The sequence below is a fragment of the Canis lupus genome, chromosome 17 (assembly GCF_003254725.2).
Source record: "Canis lupus dingo isolate Sandy chromosome 17, ASM325472v2, whole genome shotgun sequence".
In the NCBI taxonomy this organism is placed as follows: domain Eukaryota; kingdom Metazoa; phylum Chordata; class Mammalia; order Carnivora; family Canidae; genus Canis; species Canis lupus.
In genome coordinates, this window is record NC_064259.1 from 60,361,792 (window position 1) to 60,388,924 (window position 27,133).

The 27,133-nt window shown below is 42.5% G+C and overlaps 2 protein-coding genes across 6 annotated transcripts in view; one reads left to right on the forward strand and one right to left on the reverse strand.

Moving 5' to 3' along the window:
- The first annotated feature begins 18,239 nt into the window (after positions 1 to 18,239).
- PSMB4 (proteasome 20S subunit beta 4) lies at positions 18,240 to 20,638 on the forward strand. The gene is made up of 7 exons (XM_025453009.3): positions 18,240 to 18,418; positions 18,650 to 18,856; positions 19,138 to 19,284; positions 19,461 to 19,542; positions 19,907 to 20,023; positions 20,228 to 20,316; positions 20,518 to 20,638. Exons 1-7 carry the CDS (start codon positions 18,279 to 18,281, stop codon positions 20,528 to 20,530), a joined length of 795 nt encoding a protein of 264 aa, XP_025308794.1. The 5' UTR covers positions 18,240 to 18,278; the 3' UTR covers positions 20,531 to 20,638.
- A 1,009-nt stretch (positions 20,639 to 21,647) lies between these two features.
- POGZ (pogo transposable element derived with ZNF domain) overlaps positions 21,648 to 27,133 on the reverse strand; it is a 47,813-nt gene continuing 42,327 nt past the window's right edge. For all 5 annotated transcript variants that reach the window (XM_025453006.3, XM_025453008.3, XM_025453007.3 and 2 more), the window contains 6 exons: positions 26,870 to 27,042; positions 26,573 to 26,713; positions 26,074 to 26,130; positions 25,763 to 25,875; positions 25,516 to 25,540; positions 21,648 to 25,381 (listed from right to left, as the gene is read on the reverse strand). In XM_025453006.3, the coding sequence (XP_025308791.1) occupies positions 23,710 to 25,381; positions 25,516 to 25,540; positions 25,763 to 25,875; positions 26,074 to 26,130; positions 26,573 to 26,713; positions 26,870 to 27,042 (2,181 nt within the window). In that variant the 3' untranslated portion in view covers positions 21,648 to 23,709. The remainder of the gene's footprint in view (positions 25,382 to 25,515; positions 25,541 to 25,762; positions 25,876 to 26,073; positions 26,131 to 26,572; positions 26,714 to 26,869; positions 27,043 to 27,133) is intronic.

The window sequence follows — 27,133 nt, forward strand, 5'->3', positions numbered from 1 at the left end:
CATACACCAAACTACAATAGCCAATATAAATTTCAGACCCCAAATAAGATGATAACCCTTCTCTTTTTTTTTTTTTCTGAGTCTTCTGGGTGCTCTGTCTGTATCTCTATTATATATATATATTTTATAAACTGCTTCCACTTCCTGCTGGTTCATGTTTGATTTCCGTTCTGCATGAAGCCAAGGATCCTCCTGGCTGGTTCTGTGGTACCTCTTCTGTGGGTCCTTGGACTCAGCCTGTCTGCATCACCTTCAGTTCCCCTGTCTCATAACCACCGCTGGCTCAAAGACCTGCGAGGTGTTACTTATTTGTGTGGGAGGGAGCAGAGGAAAACAACAGGGCATCAGACACACCTGAGAACAGACGATCCCAAAAGAGCCAGCAAGCATTAAATGGAAAACACAACAGGCTAATTTGAAAACAGGAGTTGAAACAGAGAAGGGCTATGCCCAACCCAATGGTGGAGAAGGCAAGGTCCCAGGTCTCAAGGGGCTGAAGTAGACTAGATTTCAGGAACTCTCCAACTGATCAGCAAAACTCCCTTCTAGGGCAGTGCTACACTTTGAGGAAAAACAGCTGGAAGCAGAGAAAAAATCAATCAGAACAGGGATAATAGAGGCAAAGAAGGAGAAGATCTAGATAAAAGTGAAGAGGAACCAAGCTAGGAAATCTTAGCATGCCGCCACGGTTTTTGAAGCATTCCACAAAAACAACAGCAGAGGGAGCTTGATGCAGTTAGAAAAGCTGTCCTGAACTGAGACTCCTAAAAGTTCAAGAAAATCAATGTTTCCGAAAGAAATGAGCAACAGAAAAGGCTCCAAGGCAAAACCCACACAGAGTTATTTCAAGAAAAAAGAGAATAGGGAGAATAACATCCCTACAGGAAAGGAAAGTATGCCAGACAGACATGCTCACAAACAGATAAACTCATTCACTATTTCAAAATGAGCTGAAAGATACTGAGGAAATGATAACAAGAAATAAAAGGACAACATAAGCCAGAATTTGAAGAAATGAAACTATGAGGTGATTAAACTCAGGAAAGAATTGGAAATAAAAGAAAAAAATCTCAGAGATGAAGGCTAGGAAGAATATAAGACTGAATAAATACAACAGATGATGTCTGAAGAGAAATAGGATGCCAAAAAAATTTTAGGTTGAAAATAAACGAAAAGATACTAAGGACTCAAGAGACAGTGACAAATGCTAAAGATAGGTAAAGAAGATAAGGAGCTCTAACACACAGATCATAGACCTAAAGAAGAAAATCAGAGCAGGGGAAGAAAATAAATACTAAAAGCTGTAAATCAAGAGAAGAAATATTTTAAAAACCCTACATATTGAAACAACACACTACATATAAAAGAACATTGACTCAGAATGACATAGGTATGGGGCGACTGGGTGGCTTAGTTGGTTAGGCATCTGCCTTCAGCTGGGGTTGTGATCCCAGGGTCCTGGGACGGAGCCCCCACTTTGGGGTCCCGGCTCTACAGGGAACCTGCTTCTCCCTCTCCCTCTGCCCCTCCTCACCCCACTTGCGCTCTCTTAAATACATAAATAAGATCTTTACTCTTTTTTAAGAGTTGGCTCCTTGCTCAGTGTGGACTCTTGCTCTGCTTGAGGACTCTTTCTCCCTCTTCCTCTGTTCCTTCCTTGGCTTGCATGCTCTCTTGCTTTCTTTCTAAAATAAAGAAATCTTCAAAAAAAAAATTACAAACCCTACATCACTATATATATATATTTTCCCCCCTCTTCCCAAATCCCTTCCTTTTGTAAACAATTTGGTCCAAAAGCCATTAGGTGGAGCCAAGCAAGGTAGGCATCTGTGTGAGGCAGAGATGGATGCACTGTAGCCCAGCATGAGATGTGAGGAAGATATCTAAGCAGAGAGGTGGCAGTGGCAGTGACCTGAGGTGGGCCATTGGAGCCACCATAGGCTAAAGAGAATATCATCATGAGGGGATGGTCTGATATAGGTTGTGGGAGCTAATGCAGGCTGAGGAGTGCATTGGCACAGGGTGGGACAGTGCAGCAGTAGCACATCGAGGAGTACTAAATTCTGGGCAGGAGGAGGAGAAGGATGCTGTGCACGAATGGAGATGGTGGCAGTGACAGGAGACTGGTCACACATAAGAGAACTGATTTTTAAAAATCATATAGTGAAGCTAATGGAAGCCAGGTTTCTCACTTTCAGAAAAGGGAGTTATAAATACAGAAAGAGAGAAAAATAGAATATACCTAGTGATGTTGGACTGGAATTGGAGATTTTGGTGTAAACTTGTAGTTTACAAAGATTTATTCATTCATTCATTCATTCATGAGAGACACACAGAGAGAGGCAGGCAGAGACATAGGCAGATGGAGAAGCAGGCTTCTCACAGGAAGACGGATGTGGGACTCGATCCCCAGGCCCTGGGATCACGCCCTGAGCCGAAGACAGATGCTCAACCACTGAGCCACCCAGGTGTCCCAACTTATAGTTTTTAATACGTATAGATAAGTAGAGGAATAAATGCTGATGTTAAGTGTATGTGCACAGCTCACTCCACTGAGGAGTTTTGTGAACAGCAACATCTCCATAGTAATGAGCTCATCTAGGGACCAAATCTTGGTTCCTAAATACAGCCTCCACCAAAAGAAATCAAGCCTCCTCAGAGAAATGACTGATTCCAGGGCTGGTGCAGAGAAACTGTAAGATGAACCTGGAACATCCTACTGTGCCAGAAAGGATGTGCTCAAATAATTATGAGGATATGTTAAAAGGACTAAGGAGTTGGCTTGGGAGGATTCTCATGGGCCAAATCTGGAATAATCTGAGCATCAAAATGAATAATGTTTAAATCCATGAGTTCAGGGGTGGCTGGATGGCTCAGTTGGTTGAGCGTTTGACTCTTGATTTCAGCCCAGGGCATGACCTCAGGGTGGTGAGATCAAGCCAGGGTCAGTGGGGAATCTGCTTGAGGTACTCTCCTTCTCTCTTTGCCCCTCCCCCTCTCAAATAAATACATCTTGTAAAAGAATACAAAAAAATACAAAAAATGTCACATTTAGATAATGATGGGGCAAAATCATCCTAAAAGTCATTAAAGAGAAAGAATCAAGCATGTATCCTTTCTTCCTTTCTTCTTTTAAAAAACCTCTTTTGGGGAACCCTGGGTGGCGCAGCGGTTTGGCGCCTGCCTTTGGCCCAGGGCGCGATCCTGGAGACCCAGGATCGAATCCCACGTCGGGCTCCCGGTGCATGGAGCCTGCTTCTCCCTCTGCCTCTCTCTCTCTCTCTCTCTCTGTGACTATCATAAAAAAAAAACAAAAAAACAAAACAAAACCAAAAACAAACTCTTTTGTTTTGAACTCAATGTGGGGCTTGAACTCACCCAGTGTGGGGCTTGAATTCACGACCCTGATATTAGGAGTCATGTGCTCTACCAACTGAGCCAACCAGGCACCCCTTATCCTGCCTCTCTTATATATGCTTAACACTGAGTAACCGAAAAATAGATGAGGGGAAGTATCTCTTTATGGAAATATTCAAGCTAAGGAATGAAAATGAATCACAGATTTAGAATATTATTGTTTTGCAACACCAAGAGAATTTACTGAACAGAAGCAACTGCTAACATCACAATAAAGAGAGACAATCAGGCACAATGGGCCTTCAATGAAAGAACACACTAGCACCTATGGTCTCCCCAAAGACATCAAACCTGAGTCTGATCAGACCTCTGGACTGAGCTGCCAACATGCAGGAAATGCAGCAGGAGGAACTACACTATTAATATACAATCAGCAAAATCTAGACTGCAGGCTGAAGGGAGGGTACACAGTCAAACACCTGAGGTCTTCAACAAACTGTTAGGAAAAGAAAGGGATAGAAGAGGAAATCTATCGACTCAGTAATTCAAAATAGAAGATTGCTTCATCTCCTCCACAAGAGAAAGCAGTTCTCATTAGCTCAAGATGAGAGGGATTAAGGGAAAGGTTAGAAAACATTTTTTTTTAATGACTTACTTACTTACTTACTTACTTTATTTATTTATTTATTTATTTACATTTGGCTCTACATCCAACAGGGGGCTTGAACTCATGACCTTGGGATCAAGAGTTGCATGCTCTAACCAACTGAGCCAGCCAGGTACCCTAGACAACAATTTGAGATGAACTGGGGTGGGGGGAGGGAGTCAGAGTGTTGACAGGACTGGGATATTCCAACTATGCTTGGGGAAAATTATTCACCTGTAATTAACAAAATCTTCTGCAAACTAATTCTAATCACCGTGTGAAATATGAATGCTCCTCCAACAACTAAATTTTTCTATTTGAAGAGCTTTATTTTCTATTGTCAGTGTAGGGAATTATCTTTAAGCCATTTTAATTCAGTTTGAAACTCAGCAGCTAAAAAAAAAAAAGAAAAAAAGAAACTCAGCAGCTGTTTTTTTTTTTAAGTAGACTCCACCCACAGAACTGCAAAACTGCTGTACAAGGAGAAAATAGCACATAGAATTCAAGGTTTTTTTCTCATGATTCTTTTATCTTTCAGTTTAAAATTTTCCTTTTCTTTTTTCTTTTCCTTTTCAACTAGTTTCTTATTTTATCAACTCTTTGTTTTTTTTTTATAATTTTTTTTTTAATTTTTATTTATTTATTTATGATAGTCACAGAGAGAGAGAGAGGCGCAGAGACACAGGCAGAGGGAGAAGCAGGCTCCATGCACCGGGAGCCCGATGTGGGATTCGATCCCAGGTCTCCAGGATCGCGCCCTGGGCCAAAGGCAGGCGCCAAACCGCTGCGCCACCCAGGGATCCCCTCAACTCTTTGTTTTTAAGTCTATTTTTAACTCTCATTTTTACATTTACATTTTATAGATATAATTCTTCATTTCTGGCTTCCTATCAGTGTATTCAATTTTATCTTGATACAAATAAAATCGGTGTATATATATATAAATATATATTTTTTGCTTTCTTTACAATTTTAGGATTTTGGTGTATTCTTTTTTTTTTTTTTTAAAGATTTTATTTATTTATTCATGAGAGACACAGAGAGAGAGGCAGAGACACAGACAGAAAGAAAAGTAGGCTCCATGCAGGAAGCCAGATACAGGACTCTATCCTGGGACTCTGGGATCACGCCCTGAACCAAAGGCAGATGCTCAACCACTGAGCCACCCAGGCGTCCCAGATTTAGTATATTCTAACAAACAGACCAAAACAGACCCAGGACCAAGTGGATCACCCTGTTTTGTTCACTTGGAGATTATATTCTCTCCCTTCCACCCCTTTTTCTTTTCTCTTTTTCTTCTTTTTTTTGGTTTCTGAACTCTTTGGATTGTCTACTGTGTATTTCTCTTGTATCATGGTTGATATTTTTTATTTTGTTCTCTCATTCATCCAGTCTTTTTTGGGCAAAATGACTAGAAGGAGGAAATCACAACAAAAGAAAAAAACAGAGGTAGTACCATAGATCTAATTAATATGGATATAAATAAAAGGTCTGAGCTGGAATTCAGGGTTATGATTATGAAGTTACTAGCTGGAAAAAAAAGACAAATGGAAAAAAAAAACACCATAAAAACAAACCAAAAAAAGACAAATGGAAAAACAAACAAACAAACAAACACCATGAAGTTACTAGCTGGGCATTAAAGATACCAGAGAATCTTTTTGTGCAGAAATAAAATCTAATCAGGCCAAAATTAAAAATGCTTTAACTGAGAGGCAGTCTAGAACGGATGCTCTAACAGCCAGAGTGAATAAGGCAGAAGAGAGAATAAGTGACACAGAAGATAAGATGATGGAAAGGAAGGAAGCGGAGGAAAACATAGAAAAACAACTAATGGACCATGAGGGGAGGCTTTGAGAAATCAGTGCTACCATAAAGCAAAGCACTATTAGAATGATTGGGGTCCTCAAGGAAGAATAAAGAGAGAGAGAGAGAGAGAGAGGGAGAGAGAGAGAGGGAGAGAGAGGGAGAGAAGGTATCTTTGACCAAATCATAGCTGAGAATTTCCCTAATCTGGGGAAGGAAACAGGCATTCAAGTCCAAGAGGTAGAGAGAACCCCCCCCAAGTCAGTAAAAATAGATCAACATCCTGACGTATAAGAGTGAAGCTTGCAAATTTCAGAGATAAAGAAAATTCTAAAAGCAGCTCAAGGGCAGCCCCGGTGGCTCAGCGGTTTAGCGCCGCCTGCAGCCCAGCGTGTGATCCTGGAGACCCTGGATCGAGTCCCACGTCAGGCTCCCTGCATGAAGCCTGCTTCTCCCTCTGCCTGTGTCTCTGCCTCTCTCCTCTCTGTGTATTCTCATGAATAAATAAATAAAATCTTAAAAAATAAAATAAAAGCAGCTCAAGACAAGAGATTCTTAATCTACAGGTGTAGGAATGTTAGACTGGCAAAAGACCTATCCACGAGACCTGGCAGGCCAGAAAGGGCTGGCATGATATATTCAGGGTGCTAAATGAGAAAAACATGCAGCCAAGAATATTTTATCCAGCAAGGGTGTCATTCAGAATGGAAGAAGAGATAAAGAGCTTCCAAGATAAACAGAAACTAAAAGAATTTGTGATCATTAAATCAGTCCTGCAAGAAATATTAAAGAAGATCCTTTAAGCAAAGAGAGAGCCTAAAAGTAACAGAGACCAGAAACAGAGACAATCTACAGAAACAGAGACCTTATAGATAATACAACAGCACTAAATTCTTATCTTTCAAAGTAAATGGCCTAAATACTCCAATCAAAAGACACAGGGTATCAGATTGGATTAAAAAAAAACAAAACAACAACAACAACAAAAAACAAGACCTAACCAAATGCTATCTACAAGAGACTCATTTTAGACCTAAAGACACCTCCAGATTGAAAGTGAGGGGGTGGAGAACCATTTATCATGCCAATGGACATCAAAAGAAAGCTGAGATAGCAATCATCATATCAGACCAATTAGATTTTAAACCAAAGACTGTAGTATGGGATGAAGAGGAACACTGTATCATACTTAAAGTGTCTATCCAACAAGAAGATCTAACAATTATAAATATTTATGCTCCTAACTTGCAAGCAGCCAATTATATAAATCAAATTAATAACAAAATTAAAGAAACATATTGATAAGAATACAATAATAGTAGGGTACTTCAACACCCCACTCACAGCAATGGACAGATCATCTAAGCAGAAGATCAACAAGGAAATTTGGGCTTTGAATGACACAATGCACCAAAAGTACTTTGCAGAGATATACAGAGTATTCCATCCTAAAGTAACAGAATACACATTCTTCTCAAGTGCACATGGAACATTCTCAAGAATAGATCACATAACAAAAACGAGAGAGAGAGAGAGAATAGATCACATACTGGGTCACAAATCAGGTCTCAACCAGTATCAAAGATTGAAATTATTCAGACCACAATTTGAAATTTGAACTCAATCACAAGAGGAGATTTGGAAGGAAATCAAACACTTGTAGGTGAAAGAGCATCCTACTAAAGAATGAAAGAGTCAACCAAGAAATTAAAGAAGAATTTTTTTTTAAATTAATGGAAACAAATGAAAATGAAAACACAACTGTTGAAAACCTGTGTGAGGGATCCTTGGGTGGCGCAGCGGTTTGGCACCTGCCTTTGGCCCAGGGCGTGATCCTAGAGATCTGGGATCGAATCCCATGTCGGGCTCCCGGTGCATGGAGCCTGTTTCTCCCTCTGCTATGTCTCTGCCTCTCTCCCTCTCTCTCTCTCTGTGTGTGTGACTATCATAAATAAATAAAAATTAAAAAAAAAACCTGTGTGATACAGCAGAAGTGGTCCTAAGAAGGAAGCACATAGCAATACAAGTCTTTCAAAAAAAAAGAGATAGAAGTCTCAAATACACAAACTAACCTTACACCTAAAGGACATGGAAAAAGAACATCAAATAAAGCCTAAACCAAGCAAGAACAGAGAAATAACAAAGATTAGAGAAGAAATCAATGAACTAGAAACCTAAAGAACAATAGAATAGATCAATGAAACTAAAAGCTGGTTCTTTGAAAGAATTAGTAAGCTTGATAAACCCCTAGCCAGACTTATCAAAAACAAAAGAGAAAGGTCCCAAATTAATAAAATCATGAATGAAAAAGGAGAGATCATGACCAATACCAAGGAAATACAAACAATTTTACAAACATATTGTGAGCAACTATATATCAACAAATTAGGCAATCTGGAAGAAAATGGATGCATTCCTGGAAACTACGAAAACTGAAACAGAAAGAAACAGAAAACCTGAACAGACCCATAACCAGCAAGGAAATTGAAGCAGTAATCAAAAATCTCCCAACAAACAAGAGTCCAGGGCCAGATGGCTTCCCAGGAGAATTCTACAAAACATTTAATGAACTAGTACCTATTCCTCTGAAGCTGTTTCAAAAAATAGGAAAGGAAGGGAAACTTCCAAACTCGTTCTATGAGGCCAGCATTACCTTGATCCCCAAAGCACACAATGACCCCATCAAAAAGGAGAATTACAGACCAATGTCCCTGATGAACATGGATGCCAAAATTCTCACCAAGATACTAGCTAATAAGATCTAACAGTACATTAAAAGGATTATTCACCATGACCAAGTTGGATTTATTTCTGGGCTGCAAGAGTAGATCAACATTTACAAATCAATCAATGTGATATATCACATTAATAAAAGAAAGGACAAGAACCATTATAATCCTCTGAATTGATGCAGAAAAAGCATTTCATATTTCACAGCATCCTTTCTTGATTAGAACTCTCCACAGTGTAGGGATGGAGGGAACATACCTCAGTATCATAAAAGCCATATACAAAAAGCCCACAGTGAATATCATTCTCAATGGGGAAAAACTGAGAGCTCTTCCCCTAAGGTCAGGAACACGACAGGGATGTCCACTCTCATCACTGTTGTTCAACATAGTACTAGAAGTCCTAGCCTCAGCAATCACACAACAAAAAGAAATAAAAGGCATTCAAATTGCAAAGAAATCAAACTCTCACTTCTCACAGATGACATGATATTTATGTGGAAAACCCAAAAGACTCCACCCCAAAACTGCTAGAATTCATAGAGCAATTTAGCAATGTGACAGGATATAAAATCAATGCACAGAAATCTGTTGCATTTCTATACATTAATGACAAGACAGAAGAAAAAGAAATTAAGGAATCGATCCCATTTACAGTAGCATCAAAAAACATAAGATCTAGAAATAAACCTAATTAAAGAGGTATAAGATCTGTACTCTAAAAATTCCAGAACACTTGTGAAAGAAATTGAGGAAGATACAAAGAAATGGAAAAACAGTCCATGCTCATGGATTGGAAGAATAAATATTGTTAAAATGTCTATGCTACCCAGAGCAATCTACACTTTCAATGTAATCCCTATCAAAATACCCCCAATATTTCTCCTAAAATTTGTATGGAACCAGAAAAGACCCAAAATAGTCAAAGGAATATTGAAAAAGAAAACCAGAGCCGGGGGCATCACAATGCCAGACTTCAAGCTCTATTACAAAGCTGTGATCATCAAGACAGTATGGTACTGGCACAAAAACAGACACATAGATCAGTGCAACAGAGTAGAGAACCCAGAAACAGACCCTCAACTCTATGGCCAACTAATCTTCAACAAAGCAGGAAAGAATATTCAATGGAAAAAGGACAATCTCTTCAATAAATTGTGCTAGGAAATTTGGACAGCCACATGTAGAAGAATCAAACTGGACCATTTTCTTACACCATACACAAAGATAAACTCAAAATAGAAGAAAGACCTAAATGTGAGACAGGAATCCATCATAATCCTAGAGGAGAACACAGACAACAACTTCTTTGGCCTCAGCTGCAGCAACTTCTGCTAGACTTGTCTCCAAAGGCAAGGGAAACAAAGGCAAAAATGAACCCCTGGGACTTCATCAAGAAAAAATCTTCTGCACAGCAAAAGAAACAGTTGACAAAACCAAAAGACAGCCTACAGAATGGGAGAGGATACTTGCAAATGACATTTCAGATAAAGGGCTAGTATCCAAGATCTATAAAGAACTTACCAAACTCAATACTCAAAAAACAAACAATTCAATCAAGAAATGGGCCAACACATGAACAGACATTTCTCCAAAGAAGATATACAAATAGCCAAGAGACGCAAAAAATGCTCCACACCATCTGGCATCAATACAAATCAAAACCACAATGCGGAGAAAAAAAAACAAACACAATGAGATACACCTCTCACCAGTCAGAATGGCTAAAATTCACAAGACAGGAAACAGCAAACGGAACTGAGGGTTTGGAGAAAGGGGAATCCTTTTACACCGTTGGTGGGAATGCAAACTGGTGCTGCAAGTCTGGAAAACAATATGGAGTTTCCTCAAAAAGTTGAAAATAGAGCTAACCCAGCAACTGCACTACTGGGTATTTACCCCAAAGATAAAAATGTAGTGATCTGAAGGGGCACTTGCACCCCAATGTTTATAGCAGCAATGTCCACAATAGCCAAACTGTGGAAAGAGCCCAGATGTCCATCAACAGATGAACACATGAAGATGTGGTATATATACAATGGAATATTACTCAGCTATCAGAAGAGATCAATACCCACCATTTACATTGATGTGAATAGAATTAGAGGGTATTATGCTGAGTGAAACACATCAACCAGAGAAGACAATTATATGGCTTCACTCATATGTGGAATATAAGAAACAGCACAGAGGTTCATAGGGGAAAGGAGGGGAAACTGAATGAGGAGAAAAACCATGCGAGACTCTTAACTCTAGGAAACAAACTGAGGGTTCTGGTGGGGATGTGGGTGGGGGATAGGGTAATTGGGTGATGGGCATTAAGGAGGGCACGTGACATGATAAATACTGATAAATAAAAATAGTTATTTTTTTAAAAGAGTTTATGTATGTATGTATGTATGTGAGACACAGAGAGGCAGAGACACAGGCAGAGGAAGAAGCAGGCTCCCTGCAGGGAGCCTGATGTGGGACTCGATCCCAGAACCCTGGATGACAATCTGAGCCAAAGGCAGACGCTCAATCACTGAGCCACTCAGGTTCCCCAACACTGGGTGTTATAAACAACCAGTGAATTATTGAACACTACATCTGAAGCTAATTATGTACTATATGTTAGCTAATTGAATTTAAAGAAAAGAAAATAAAGATAAATGTACACCCTAATCCCTGCAACCTGTAAGTGTTACCTTATTTGGAAAAGGGGTGTTTGCAAATGTCATTAAATGAAGGATCTTTTTTTTTAAGATTATTTATTTATTTATTCATGAGAGACACACACACAGAGAAAAGCAGAGACACAGGCTGAGGGAAAAAGCAGGCTCCATGCAGGAAGCCCAATGTGGGACTTGATCCCAGGACTCCAGGACCATGCTCTGAACCAAAGGCAGATGCTCAACAGCTGAGCCACTCAGGTGTCCCAAATGAAAGATTTTTAAATGAAGAGATTATAATGGATTATCTGGGTGGGTCCTAAATGCAATTATAAGTGTCCTTATAAGAGAAAGGCAAAGGGGGACGCAGCTGCAATAAAAAGCACCAAAGGTCTATGGAAGGAATGAGGGCTAGGTGAAGTAAAATTTGAGGCTAAAGCTTAACCAAGCAGAATGCCTCTACTTGTGGAAGATAAATCATCAGTATTTGGTGGTCGTTCAAAGCTGGAGTGACAAGCTGAAAACTTAGGTGGCAGGTTTATTCATGGAACATCTGCTGAACTCTTGGAATGTACAGGAGGCTAGAGAGCCTGACTACAAGCTACTAAAAAGGCAGACTGGGCAGCCCCGGTGGCACAGCGGTTTGGCGCCGCCTGCAGCCCAGGGTGTGATCCTGGAGACCTGGGATCGAGTCCCACATCGGGCTCCCTGCATGGAGCCTGCTTCTCCCTCTGCCTGTGTCTCTGCCTCTCTCTTTCTGTGTCTCTATGAGTACATAAAATAAAATAAATCTTTAAAAAAAATAAAAAAAATAAAAAGGCAGACTAAACCTCCCAGTCTAGTATCATTGGTTAGAAAACAAAGACCTGCTGAGGCAGAGGAAGGACAAGAACCTCAACTGGTCTCCTCCTCAAGATATCTGCCAGATTCTGAGCTGCATGGAGCAGAAGCCTGGAGAAATAGCTCAACCTTCTTCAGTATTTCAGGACTAAGTAGATGCATACCTGTCCAGTTTTCAATGCAAAGATTGTGAAGAACATGCCTGAATAATATAAGCAAACCAGACTGAAACAGCAACCCAACCCTGACACAGCCTAATCCCTGACTGGATTAAGGTGATCAGCCCTTCACTCTAACTGCCTGAAGGGAAAAAGGGAGAACTTTCTCTGGTAGAAAAGAACATGCTGTGGAGCCTCTAGAATTATTCATAATTTCTGAGAGACAATAAAAAAATATTCTATTTGCATAGAGAAAAGAAAATTACAAAATGAAATGAAAAAGATAACAGAAGAAAACCCACAGATGATCCAGATATTAGAGTCAGCACATAGGAATCTTGTAAAAATAAGTATGATTAACATGTTAAGAAAAAAGTGAAAATGATGGACATATAGATGAAAATATGGAGAATGTAGAGAATTGGCATCTATAAAAAAGTCAGAAGGACATTTTATTTTTTTAAAATATTTTATTTATTTATTCATGAGAGAGAGAGAGAGAGAGAGAGAGAGAGGCAAAGACACAGGCAGAGGGAGAAGCAGGCTCCATGCAGGGAGCCCAATGTGGGACTTGATCCTGAGCTGAAGGCAGCGCTAAACCACTGACCCACCCAGGCTGCCCATAGAAGGACGTTTTAGAACTGAATAAAAAGACAAAGTCTGAAATGAAGAATTCAATGTAAGAGTTTAACAGCACACAGGACACAGTAGAACATAGGATTAGAGAGTTGAGGGATCCCTGGGTGGCGCAGTGGTTTAGTGCCTGCCTTTGGCCCAGGGCGCGATCCTGGAGACCCGGGATCGAATCCCACGTCGGGCTCCTGGTGCATGGAGCCTGCTTCTCCCTCTGCCTATGTCTCTGCCTGTCTCTCTCTCTCTCTGTGACTATCATAAAAAAAAAAAAAAAAGGATTAGAGAATTGGAAGACAGATCAATAGAAAATACCCAAGCTGAAGTGCAAATATCAAAAAGAATGGAAAACAAAAATTATGAAGCACGAGGACATGCTTAAGTATATACCATATTTGGAATCTAAGGAGAGAAAAGAGAATGTTGGGCAAAAGCAATATTCAAAGAGATAATGGCTTAAAATTTTCAAAAACTAATGAAAGATGTCAACCCACAGATTCAAGCTCAGCACACCCAGGAAGGATACAAATAAGTCATGCCTGAGGGGTGCCTGAGTGGCTCAATCTGTTGAGCATCTGCCTTCAGCTCAGGTCATGATCTTAGGGTCCTGGGATCAAACCCCGCACTGGACTCCCAGCTCAGTGGGAAGTCTGATTCTCCCTTTCCCACTTCCCTTTCCTGATGCTTCTGCTCACTGTCTCTCATGCTCTCTCTTTCTCAACTAAATAAATAAATACAATATTAAAAAAAATTAGAAAAAAAACATGCCTAGGTATATCCTCCTAAAACTGATGAAATCAAAGACACTTCTGAACATCTTAAAATGAGCCAGAAGGAAAAAAAAAAAATACATTATCTTCAAAGAAACAACAGTATGACATACAGGTGACTTTCTAACACAAACAATAGAAGTCAGGTGACAATGAAATAACATCTTTTTTTTTTAAGATTTTATTTATTTATTCATGAGAGACAGAAAAAGAGAGAGAGAGACGCAGAAACAGGCAGAGGGAGAAGCAGGGTCCGTGCAGGGAGCCCAATGTGGGACTCGATCCTGGGACTCCAGGATCATGCCCTGAGCCAGTGGCAGATGCTTAACCACTGAGCCACCCAGAGGTCCCATGAAATAACATCTTTAAAATTACAAAAAGCCCACAAAAATCAATTAACCTAGATTTCTATATGAAAGAAAAAAATACCAACACAATAAAAATTTCAAAAATATACTTTTATCAAAACATTTTAGAAAGAATAAAGTTGGGAGTCTTACACTTCCTGATTTCAAATCTTACTATAAATCTACAGTAAACGAAACAGTGTGGTATTGTCATAAAGACAGACATATAGACTAATGGGATACAGCAGAGAACCCACTGATAAACCCTCACACATACGATCAGTGAATTCCATGAAGTATCAAGGCCATGACTGAGGAAAAGACAGTCTTTCCAACAAATGACGTTGGGAAAACTGGATATCCACATGCAAAAGAATGAAGTGGGACCCTTACATTATACCATATGCAAAATTTAACTCAAAATGAATAAAAGATCTATTGGGGCACTAGGCTGGCTCAGCTGATTGAGCATGTGACTCTTGATTTTGGGGGGTGTGAGTTTGAGCCCCACATTAGTTGTAGAGATTATTAAAAATAAACTCTTTAGGGACACCTGGGTGGCTCAGCAGTTGAGTGCCTCCCTTCAGCCCAGGGCATGATCCTGGAGTCCTGGGATCGAGTTGCCCATCAGACTCCCTGCATGGAGTCTACTTCTCCCTCTGTCTGTGTCTCTGCCTCTCTATGTCTCTATGTCTCTCATGAATAAATAAATAAAATCTTAAAAAAAAAATAAAAATAATATAAAAATAAAATCTTTAAAAAATAGATAAGAAATCTCAATATGAATTAAAACTATGGGCACTTGGGTGGCTCAGTCAGTTAAGCATCCAACTCTTGATTTCGGCTCAGGTTATGATCTCAGGGTTGTGGGATGGAGTCCTGTGTCAGGCTCCGTACTCAGCAGGGAGTCTGCTTGAAATTCTCTCCCTCTCCTTGTTCCCCTTTCCCTGCTGTCTCTCTCTCCATCTCCTAAAATAAATAAATAAACATTTTAAGAAAAATATTAAAAAAAAAAAACAGTAGAAAGCTTCATGACATTGTATTTTTTTTTTAAGATTTTATTTATTTATTCATAGAGACACAGCTAGAGAGAGAGGCAGAGACACAGGCAGAGGGAGAAGCAGGCACCATGCAGAGAGCCCTACGTGGGACTCCCAGGTCTCCAGGATCATGCTCTGGGCTGCAGGCGGCGCTAAACCGCTGCGCCACCGGGGCTGCCCATGACATTGTATTTGGTAATATTTCCTGGATATGACATCAAAAGTATGGGCAACAAAAGATGAAATTGATAAATAGGGCTACATCAAAATTAAAAATTTCTGTGCATCAGAGGACACTTGTTGAAGGACAATCTCAGTTATTGCCTTTGTGAGACTTTTAGTTTGGTGGAAGAGAGTCTTTGGACAAATGTAACACATGCTGTAAGAGAGACACTGTAGAAATGAACTATTGAAGATGGAAAATCACAAAAATCCTCAGAGAAGACTCACAGAGTACTGCAGCCACAGACAAGCTGGATATGCTTTCTTTCTCTTCTTTCTGTTATACTCCCTGGGGCCAGGCCCTGAACAGGTCAGGAAATGATCCTTAACTCTTGGATTTGAAGGTTCAAATTCCATTGTCCTAAAAAGTAATGAAAATGTTGGTGGGGTGATGGTGGTTATTATTTTCCAATTTAGTCTAGTTTTATTTCTTTTATGAGAATTTCAGGATATCCCCTATACCCAAGGATATCCCGACATGTTTCAAAACCATCCTGGGGATTGCTGACCTAAAAACTTTAACTTTGGGGATGCCTGGGTGGCTCAGCGGTTGAGCATCTGCCTTCGGCTCAGGGCATGATCCTGGATTCCTGAGATCAAGTCCCACATCGGTCTTCCTGCATGGAGCCTGCTTCTTCCTCAGCCTGTGTCTCTGCCTCTCTGTGTGTGTGTCTCTCATGAATAAATAAGTAAAATCTTTAAAAAAACAACAACTTTAACTTTGGTGGGAGCACAATGTTAATTAAATTCAAAGTAACAGCCAACCATAGAAAATTAGGCACATTTAAAAAAGATTTTCTGGGCAGCCCAGGTGGTCCAGTGGTTTAGCGCCACCTTCCACCCAGGGCATGATCCTGGAGTCCCAGGATTGAGTCCTAGCGCAGGCTCCCTGCATGGAGCCTGCTTCTCCCTCTGCTTGTGTCCCTGCCTCTCTCTCTGTGTCTCTCATGAATAAATAAATAAAATCTTTAAAAAAATAATAAAATAAAAAAGATTTTCCAAAGGGGAACACCTGATTCTTGATTTAGCCTTGGGTCATGATCTCAGGGTTGTGAGATCAAGTCCCGTGTCTTGGCTCCATGCTGGGCATGGAACTTGCTTAAAATTTTCTCCCTCTCTCTTCTCCTCTTCCTCCCTCTCTTAAAGGATTCCCTCCCCCCAAAATTATACCAGACTGCTTTAAAAAGAGAAGAAGGAAATTTCCTAATTTCACTTGTTTCAGTTTAATTTATGCCTTATTTATACCTCAAAGCAGAAGACATGCTGGCCACCTGTTGTTGAGTATTGCATCATCAATTGTTGGTTTCAGAGCCATTCTTCACTCAGGCTGGATGATTTTAGGTCCTTTCATTTTTTCTTCATTTAGACCTGCCTGACTTCTGGAACTGGTACAGGCCCTACAAGATCCTTATTCCGGGGACCTACAAATGAGTGAGACCAAGAACCAGCAAGCCAGGTGGTCACTTCTAAACAGGGACATAGTCAGTTAATTGCTGATTAATTGATCTGATCAAATTATGAGGGCTCTGGCAGCTACAAATGATAAGGTATTTCATGTAGTTTTCAAGGAATCCCAGTAAACCACCATCCCATTAAGTGCCTACTATTTGTCCAAGTAAAACTGAGTGGCCCAAGAGTCACCTGGAATAATGGGTTTGGGGAGAGGAGGTGGCTATTTATTAGAGAGGAAAGTATATTTGTCAAGATCAAAAGGTGATACAGGGGGATCCCTGGGTGGCTCAGCGGTTTAGTACCTGCCTTTGGCCCAGGGCACGATCCTGTAGTCCCGGGATCGAGTCCCGCGTCCCGCGTGGGGCTCCAGGCATGGAGCCTGCCTCGCCCTCTGCCTGTGACTCTGCCTCTCTCTCTCTCTCTATCATAAATAAAATCTTAAAAAAAAAAAAAAAGGTGATACAAAGGGTGTCAGTTGGGTGCCTCTAACACAAGATCTTGAACCTTCCTTTTTCCAGGGTTTCATGACCTAGTAAAATATTTTTTTTACATAATTAAACCTTCATGCATTGCTTTGGTTCAAATTAACTCAGAATTTTATTTCATTTTTAAGGATTTATTTATTTGAAAGAAAGAGAGAGAGAGATCACAAGCAGGGGGAAGGGTAGAGGGAGGGAGAGCAGCAGACTCCCCCTGAGAAGAGAGCTCAGAGCCCAAGCGGGACTGGGTCTCAGCACGGTGAGATGAGCCAAAATCTAGAGTCCCAGACTCAACAGACTGAGCCCCACTTAAGGAATTTTAAAAACAAAATTTGATTTGGTTTCCCACTGAGTAAAAAATTTGAATTCAAGTTGTGCGGGGAGACGTGGCAAAGTAGTGGTTTCGGATTCACCAGTCTGACTGTAGACACTGCTTCCACCTCCGGATACAGAACCACACTGGGAAGGGACTCCTGGAATTTCGTTTCAAGCCCATGGTCCATGGAGTTTTTCCGCTGCTTGGGGGGGGGCGGGGGCAAAAGCATTTGACTGTACGGAAACTTTCAGACATCTGTCCAATCCCATAGAGTGAGTGCTCCCCCAGGGTATGCACACCTGGATGAATCCTTTTCTTATTCTGCGCTTGAGGACTCAGATCTACCTTTACTTGCTGTGTGGCCAGGCAAGTCACTACGCCACAAGACTTACTTATAAAATGGGTCGGATAATACCTTTTACAAGGCTGTTTTGGGGAGTACAGACGTAAGAGATCACAGCTGACTGCTAGTTTCTTGGGTGGGGGTGGGTGGGGGCTTTTGACCAAGATCCAAAGCAGAACACGAGAATTTCTGCCTCCTCAGTGTCTCGCCATACCTACCTCCCAACCAATCTCCCCTTCATTGAATTTGTGCGTTCAGAGCACTCTGATCTAGTTCAGGCTCCGATGCGACGAGGCGGTATGCCGCGACGTCAGGCAATTCCAGCTGTCTGGGGCTCTGCGGCTGCGGCGGACTTCGAGGATCCCACCGACAGCCGTAACCTCATCAACATGGCTGCTGGGAACAGCTGGCCGGAAGAAGTTGTGGACCCCAAGGCTCACTTCCGCTTCCGTTGGCGCAAGCGCCGTCATTTCTTCAGCCACCGTGACTAAGATGGAAGCCTTTCTGGAGTCGCGGTCCAGAGTTTGGGCCGGTGGTCCCGCCCCGGGGCAGTTTTACCACATCCCGCCTAGTTCCGTCGCCTCCGTGGAGCCGGCGTTTTCTCCTTACGGGGGTCCGGTTACGCGCACGCAGTAAGTTCTTGGCGTCCGAGCTGCGCAGGAGGCGGGACGCTGAGGCCTGGTCGTGCCGGACGGTTCGGAGGCAGCCGGGGAAGGCGCCCCAAGGCCCGCGAACGGCGGGGACCACGGCGCGGAGTCCCGGAGAATGGAAGGGGAGATGGAAAATCAGACGCGGAACCACTGCGCGGAAGAGGGCTCAGGCCCTTCTCCCGTGACTCCCCTCATCTCCCTCCCTCTGTCTAGGAACCCCATGGTGACCGGGACCTCGGTCTTGGGTGTCAAATTCGAGGGTGGAGTGGTGATTGCAGCAGACATGCTGGGCTCCTATGGCTCCTTGGCTCGTTTCCGCAACATCTCTCGCATTATGCGAGTCAACGACAGCACCATGCTGGGTGCTTCCGGAGACTATGCAGATTTCCAGTATTTGAAGCAAGTTCTCGGCCAGATGGTGTAAGTTATCTGGAGATTAGGGAGTAGATCCCAAGTGGGGAGAGGAATTCACTGTATTGTTTTTAAATATCCCCGTAGAAGTTCTGGGGTGGGGGAATTTGAGGCTGTAGCGGAGGACAGGAGAATTGCTGAGGGTGGAAGATGATAGTGTGTGCAGCACATAGTTTTTGGCGTTAGGCAGTGTAAAATGAGGAAGATTGTGGTAACTTCTTTGGGGTGAGGGTGGATGGAATTCCCGACTTCCGTTCTCTCCTTTTTTCTCATGACTTACTCCTTTTAAGGATTGATGAGGAGCTGTTGGGAGATGGACACAGCTATAGCCCTAGAGCTATTCATTCATGGCTGACCAGAGCCATGTACAGCCGTCGCTCCAAGATGAACCCCCTGTGGAACACCATGGTCATTGGAGGCTACGCTGATGGAGAGAGGTTGACTTGAAATAACTTAATTTCCCCGACTATCTAACCTCTAGTGTCTATGTAGTGTCTTGTCTCTTCTCCCTAAGAGAATGTCACTTCTCAGACCCCATGGCCCCATCCTTCTGCTAAGATACCCAAGAAAACCTAAGATGAAATTAGTTCTTTGACCTGTTGTGTCCTGTTAGCTTCCTCGGTTATGTGGACATGCTTGGTGTAGCTTATGAAGCCCCTTCGCTGGCCACTGGTTATGGTGCATACTTGGCTCAGGTACGTGCGGGAGAGGTGTGGGGGAGGCAGTGGGGGCTCGTCTCCTTGGTTCTTCTCTTAAAATTCCAATGTGAGGATAGACTAAGATCCCTCCTGCTGGCAGATAGTTTTCTTTGTAGTCTGAAAGCTGTATGTGTTGGCACTTACATTCTGTTGATAAAGTGGTGTGTCAGATTCAGTAGACATGTGCAGAGAGAAATGCCCTACAATTTACCCTTCAGGTTGGTGTTAGCACAAGTAAGCAGAATTCATTCTGGTGAGGCAGTAGGCAGAATGTCATTTTATGCTGCTTTTTACTTTGTGAATTTGGGACAGATGGGTATTCAACCCCTGGTAATCTCCCGTGTTCTTCCCATTTCCCTAGCCTCTGCTGCGAGAAGTTCTGGAGAAGCAGCCAGTCCTGAGCCAGACTGAGGCCCGAGAGCTAGTGGAACGCTGCATGCGAGTGCTTTATTATCGAGATGCCCGCTCCTATAACCGGGTGAGGAAGGACATGAATAATAGAGGATAGGACTCTTAACTAGCGAGCTGTCCAGTTTCAGTACCTGGGTCTTTGCTTTTGAAGAACAGATTGCAGAATTTCCTATTTTCAGATTAGGGGAAGATCCTCTCCTTGACCTTTGAGCAGGCCTCAGGGACTTTATGTGGGGTGGGCATGTTCATTGGGAGTTCTGCTTTCTTTCAGTTTCAAATTGCCACAGTCACCGAAAAAGGTGTTGAAATAGAGGGACCACTCTCTGCAGAGACCAACTGGGAGATTGCTCACATGATCAGGTGACTGAAATTAAAGTTACAGAAGGAAAAATAAGTGGTAGAACAGTTGGGAGGCCCCTTGGCTTGCACTAAGCTGCATTTTTCTGGAGGTCTTAAAAGGATTCTTTGGACGGAGAGGGTTTTGGTTGGAGGATAGAGTTGCTTTTGGGAATTAATTCCTCCCCCTCTGCTTCACAGTTTTTAAATGCTCTTTCTTTTTAGTGGTTTTGAATGAAATTCAGATGCATTATCCAGAATTGAAGTTGTGCCCTTCTTCTAACTTTGAACTTGGCTGGCTCAAAGGTCTACTTTTCTACTGTAAAATAAATTCTTTGAAATGCTTGCTGAGTGGTTTTATTGTCTGACTAGGTCATACCAAGAGTGCAGGTGTGAAGTACTGCCATGTGCCATCTCCCTCCCTGGTCAGATAACCCTGCTTTGGCTCTCGATTCTTCGAGCAAATACAGGATTCTCTGAATGACAGTACAGGAGGATCCACTACCATCTTCATTTGGGCCTATACTAAAATAACAGCTTTGTATAGATGCCAGGCCTAATCTTTGTGGGATAACAAAAGTACTTAACGTTTTTCTTAAACATTGCCACCCATGTGCTAGATTCTTACTGATTTTCTGGTATGTTGGCTGCAAATATTTTAGTTAAAACACCATTTCAAAGAGAGAAATGTAGCATCTAGTAAAGCTGCTCTGGGTAAAGTTATTCCCAAGCAGGACTGGCCTGACAGCTTTAATACCTCACCCATGTTACCTCCTCACCTTCAATAGAGGAAATACAAAGTAATTTCATTTAATTTAAATGTTTATTGTCCAAATCTATCAGAAGACCTCTTTAAAGTATTATGTGTTCATTTAAAAGTCCTTTTAGCCATAAATCAAATCATTTGGAGTGTTAGCCAAATTCTCCCAAAATGGTGTTAAACCTGAATTTAAAAAATGAACACCCAGGGCACTTGGGTGGCTCACTGGTTGAGCGTCTGCCTCCGGCTCAGGTTGTGATCCCTGGGTCCTGGGATCTGGTCCCATATCGAGCTCCTCGCAGGGAGCCTACTTCTCCCTCTACCTAGGTCTCTGCCTCTCTGTGTCTCCTGAATAAATCTTTTAAATAAATAAATGAACACCCTAGGTGATTCTGATGCATATCCTCTCTCGAATGCTTTGAGAAACTAGCATAGGTAGCAAACTCAAACTTGCAGAAGTTCAATGAGGTGAGAGAGTGGAGGGGGAGACTGAAATATCCCTGCATTTTATCATCCCATGTTATAACAAACTAGGAAGTCAAAGGAAACTTAGTTTTCTATTTGTCTTCCACATACTCAGTCTCAACACAGAAAGTAGTCAATAAATACTTTATTGATTAAACTGAATTATAAAAAAAACAAAACAAAAAAAATTTCCTTCTACTACTAAGCCATGCAGGCAGAATCCACAAATGTAACTTCCTGGCCAAAACCCAGCTGATCCACTGTTGGTGTTATATAGTCTTAAAAAAACTACCCATCAAGAAAGTCACAGTATGCAGAGGCCAGGAACCCAGCTCTGCTGAGGCTGGGGCTGCTGTGGAGACTACCAAAGAGAAGGTTAGGTCATTGTAGATAGTTGACCATAGTTCTTGAACTTTCTCAAAGGCAAAGGGTTGACTTCGAAGTCCATTTTAATGTCAAAATGGCATCAGGCAAAAAGCTGGGGAAGAGAAGCCCAAGAGAAGATAGATCCTCAGTTCACTTTTCAGATGCCATGGGTTCACGAAGCTGGCCAAGCTGTTTATGGGCAGGATCACTCCAGTTCACTATATTATAGTGTGCTGGGAGTTAAAAAACCAAAAAATGGAGGTGAGGAGAAACAGGCGTAACAAGTGTCACACCTGTACCACCAGGCCCATCACATCTTGAGCATGTCCCAGTCTGTGAAAGCCTACTAAAATAGGATTACCTAGAAAAAAAAAAAACCACATTGTTTATAAATCCATTTCCCCTCATTTTATTAAATGTCCCACTTATATACATTTTAAAGATGAACCATTTACAAGCCTGTGCAGGCTGCCTCCTTGGCTCCCAGGAGGGACATGTTGCTGAAAGCCTTGGGATGGAAGGTGTAGCTGTGGGAAAGCTGGCCTTGGGTTTTTGTTCCTTTTCTCTGTATGATACAGTACATTTCAGTTTATAACTGTGAGTACATACAGTTAAAAAAAAATCCCTCATGCAAATTGTAGAAACATTTTCTTTCCTTGAAGCTGGCAGTGAAAAATAAAGATTCATGTCTTTCTTTGTGCACACCCCTGTGTGTTTCTTCTTCAGGTCACATTCTTCTCTAAGCATTAAGAGGAATAAGGAAAGCCACAGAGTAAGCAGGATTTCAACAAGTGGTCTTATTTTTAAAGTTCAACACTTAACTTCTTGCACAATTAGCTCCTGGATGTAGGACATGTGATCTCTTGAACAGGCATGCTGTCCACTTAACATGATGAAGACCCATACACTGGCTTCCACCCTAACACTGTGTGATCACCTCAGTACCTCTTGCTTGCTAATGACACATGTATGATCCTTTGTCCAGAGTAATGGTGTGAGCATGGGAAAAGGGGCCAAAGATCCCAAGTGCAAAGAATACTCATTTTGTCATGTTTTTGTTGGAGGGAGGGTGGTGAGGAAAAACAAATCTAATTCATCATTCTGGATGAGAGGTGGTTTCATGCATTTTTTTAAAGCCACAATTTTATATCTCTAAGAGTTGCTGTAGAAACCAACATCTCTGGAGAGGGAAGGAAAGAAAGGAGAAGGAAGAGAGAGTTCAGTGGGATTTTTTTCCATTTTCGTTTTTATATAAAAGTGTTAAGACCACAATGAAAAAAGTTTTATCCATATATATAATAAACCAGTTTGTGAGCTACATATTTTTTTGTCTTTCCCATCTTCAGAAATGTTCTCACATTGACAATGGTTGAATAACATGCCCAAAGACACTGCCACACAGTAAAACAAAGAGAAAAACCCAGATGTACTATGATACAATTGAGGTAAAAGGGGAAACAAAAAAATTAACATTCGCCCACAAAGAATTTTTTTTCTTTTTCTTGATTTTGTCAGAAAAATACCAAACAGTGATTTAAATTAAAAAAAAAAAAAAAAAAAAGTCACTAAAACCTGTTTTTAGCAGAAGTGAACGACCAATGGGCCAGCTCCTTGGCTCAGATGGGATCACTACTGGTATTCCTAATAATCCACAAATCCACAGGGAAACAGAAGTCAACATGGGGGGTGGGGTGGGGAGTGGTGGCATAAAATTAAAAAATATAAACGAAATACCCCACCTGGCATAACCCCTTTTCCCTAAATTCCTCTACCCCCCCCTTCACACTTTCCCACCCCCACTCTGCACCCACTCATGACCCCAACACTCAAATTTCCATCAGATCTAGGTCGGCTTCTTCAAAGCCATAAAAAGACTCGGTCTCGCTTTCGCCCTCAAAGAGCTGATGAAGGCTTTCAGGCTCAATTGTCTCTTCAGGAGATGACCTGGGTCGGGGAGTGGAAGCTGAGGGTTCCTCAGACTGTTCCCCACTCAGCTTCAGTTGCTCCTCTAGGGATGCAATGAGCTCCTCCTGCATGTCAGCATTTCTTGTAGGCGAGTTAATGTTGCCATCAGGGCCAGGCAGAACGCTAGCCACGAGGAAGGACCGCTGTACCAGCTCTGGACAGTCCCCAATGACGCCCAGCACCTCAGCCAGCCAGACCAGCACCAGTTGAAGCAGGACATCGGAATCGCATGCAGTATCTGCCATTTCCCGGGCCTGCTCCTTCCACTTTTTGTGTAGGAAGTTCTTGACAGTTCGTTTGATGCATACATCTAACGGCTGGATTTTGGAGCTACAGCCTGCTGGGACCACTGCGGGCAAGGTGCTAGAGGCACTAAGCATAGCCAGCACCTCTTCCGACAAGTGAGTGCGGTGACAGTCCATCACAAGCATGCCTTTGCTACGCTGGCAAGCAGTGTGCTTCTGCCACACCCGAGCTGACCACAGCTCCATGATCTCATCATCACTGTAGCCACTCTCCTTTGCCTCTAGCAATATCGAGTCTGGCACATTAGCAGGTTGATCCATTTGTCCTCGGTAGAAAACCAGGGTGGGGAGGACAGCGCCGTCTGCCAGAATGGCCAGCACCACATCACACCAAGGTTCCCCTGTGCCCACTGTCTGCAGGGCATTCTCCTTCCGGTCATCACTGCTCAGCACCTCTGTATCTAGGAACAAGGAGATCTCATCAATGGCCACAATCATGGACAAGGGTAAGTCCTGGTTGTGAATCTGTCGTTGTACGAATTCAATGAAGAGTCCTGCATTCTCTGCCACATCCTTCGGTAGGGTATGGGCCACAGCTCGCCGGGCATGGGGAGTCAGGTGGTGCCGGAGCATGAAACGCACAGCCCACTCATATGAGATTTTAAACCCCCCCTCCAAAGAACGTCCTATTTTGGTGGCCTTCTGGAACAAGGTCTCCTCATTCACAGGTAGCTGCTGCTCTCGCTGAGTTAGCACCCACTCAGCCAGCTTCTCTTCTGCTTCTAAGCTCAGATATTTGCCCTCCAGATTCTCCCCCTGGGAGGCCTGGAAGCGCCGAAGCCAACGCCGGATCCGTCGTTGGGGATTTCGGAAGTGTTCGGCGGCCTGTTCTGTATTGCAGCACAGGGCAAACAGTACCACACGAAGCTTCTTCACAGACAGCTGCTCCTTCTTGCCAACCCCACTGCCATTACCGCCCCCTGTTGCCTGCTCAGGCTCCTGGATGACTGGGCTCCCTTCATCCTGGTCATCAACATTCAGACATTCAGCCCCCTCTGCAGCCAAGGGCAGAAGGGCTAAAGGCTGGGAGTGGGTTGGGGTTGGTGGCGGGGTTGCGGTTGACGCTGGTGACGGGAGTGCTTGGGTCATAGGAGTCGGAAGCTCTTCAGGCTCAGCTGAGGTGGCCCCCCCAGATTTCACAGTGGCAGTTTTATTAGAGGAGAAGGCAGAAGGAGGATATATATTCTTCAAGCTCCGGTCATGTACTCGGTCACGAGTATGGCCATGTCTAAAGGATTTAGCAAAGAGGAAAAGAAAGCTCAGTTAAACTAGGGAAATGAAATACTAATAGTAGCAGTGATAGTAATAAAAAGGATGAAACACATTGAAAATAGAAATTAAACCATGAAGTAAGTTTGTTACCTTGAGTGAGACATCCAAGTGAATCCTATGGGAAATGAGACAATAAAGAAATGTTAACTCAGAGAAGAAACAAGCCCCCCAGTCCTATATAAATGTCCAGTTGGAATGGTTAATCCCTTCCAATGTAGTGATGTCTATCTCAACAGTGAAGGAACTAGCGCAGGCAGAGATGCTCCTGACTCCTATGGTAAGACTTGTATCCTTATTTTTTTCTCTTGTCCCACTAACTCCCATCTCTACTACTTACCTCGTGGTAGGATGCTGCTGGATCTGTGAGAGGGGTTGAATACCAGATGCTTGGCCATGGCATCTCCCACAGAGGTAACAAAGGTACATGAAGTGCAAGCCAGCTTGATTCCACTAAGAAAAAGAATCCAAGAGTATATAAAACAAATACAACAGTCACAAGAGGGATAAGATCTGAAGCTTAACAACTTAAGAAAAAAGACTGTCCTTTCTCCTCTCTAATTAATTCACATATCCCCTGAAAGTTAATTAAAAGGATTTAATATAAGAACATTAAAAAAATCAAGAGACCATCAGTAAATTTTTCCTTACCTCACAGAATTTTTAAACAAAGCCAAATACTTAGGGCTCTTGCGTGGAACATGATTGCTGAGAAAGACAAAGAAAAAGTAGCATGAGTCAGGGGGTTCTGATCATTAAATGAGATCACCAGTCTTTGACAATATCCCAACAAAAGAGATGGCTCTTCAATCCATCCTCACCTCAACTCAAATCACTTTTCCTATCATATTAATATTCCCTTTTAGTATGCATATGAATCACCAGGAGAGTCATTAAGACACATTCAGCCTGAGTAGCCTGGGGGTGGAGAGCAGAGGCTGAAGTTCTAAGCTGGTCTTTAGGCCACACTCTAAGTAGCAAGGTCCTACAAAATTAGAACACAGGCCATCAGAGCCAAATGAACACGGGTTTGACTCTTACCCGGCTAGAAGAGATGGACAAACAGCTCTTAAGAGTTGAAGGAGGGAATGAAATGAGTTCTGGAGAATCTGTACTCTCAGACAGGATCACTGGTTTAACCATGACTTACTTGATCATGTGGTTGGCATAGGCTCGAGAGCAGCAGGTGCTATAGCGACACAGAGAGCAGTGAACATAGGTAGGGAAATGATTAGGGAAATCTGGGATTTCAAAGCTGCACTCCAGACACGTCTGCCGGCCCATGACACTCCTGTCAAGAAACAACAAAAAATTCTTGTTATTGCCCTGGGAGTGTTCAAATTGTGGGGGCTTCAGACAACAGATCCTGCTAAAGGCTACTAGATTACACTGGCTATAGGAACAGTTGTGTCCACCCAGCCCCCAACCTCCAAAAGGTGGCACTGACATTTTCCTAACAGCTCTCTTCTGAATGTTGCGCCGGACAGGGGGATAAAGGAAGACAGGCAGGGGGTCTGTTGAGGAGGTCAGTGGTGCTGCCTCCTGCAAGGTGCTGGGAGATGCATCATTGGAGGAAACAGGAACAGTTCGTGGCTGCCCTCGGGAAGCCCGGATTGTCACCTGCGAGCCAAGGGAAGGAACAATTTAGACACTACCCATTGTAAATCTCAGAGTACTGATATTCCTCCCCTCTTGGATTTATGAAAGAAAT

Excerpts from the sequence above, each read along its gene's own strand:
- PSMB4 (XM_025453009.3), top strand. The coding sequence starts at position 18,279 with ATGGAAGCCTTTCTGGAGTCGCGGTCCAGAGTTTGGGCCGGTGGTCCC. Across the intron at positions 19,285-19,460 it reads GGCTACGCTGATGGAGAGAG|CTTCCTCGGTTATGTGGACA; the intron begins GTTGACTTGAAA and ends GTGTCCTGTTAG. Across the intron at positions 20,024-20,227 it reads ATGCCCGCTCCTATAACCGG|TTTCAAATTGCCACAGTCAC; the intron begins GTGAGGAAGGAC and ends GCTTTCTTTCAG.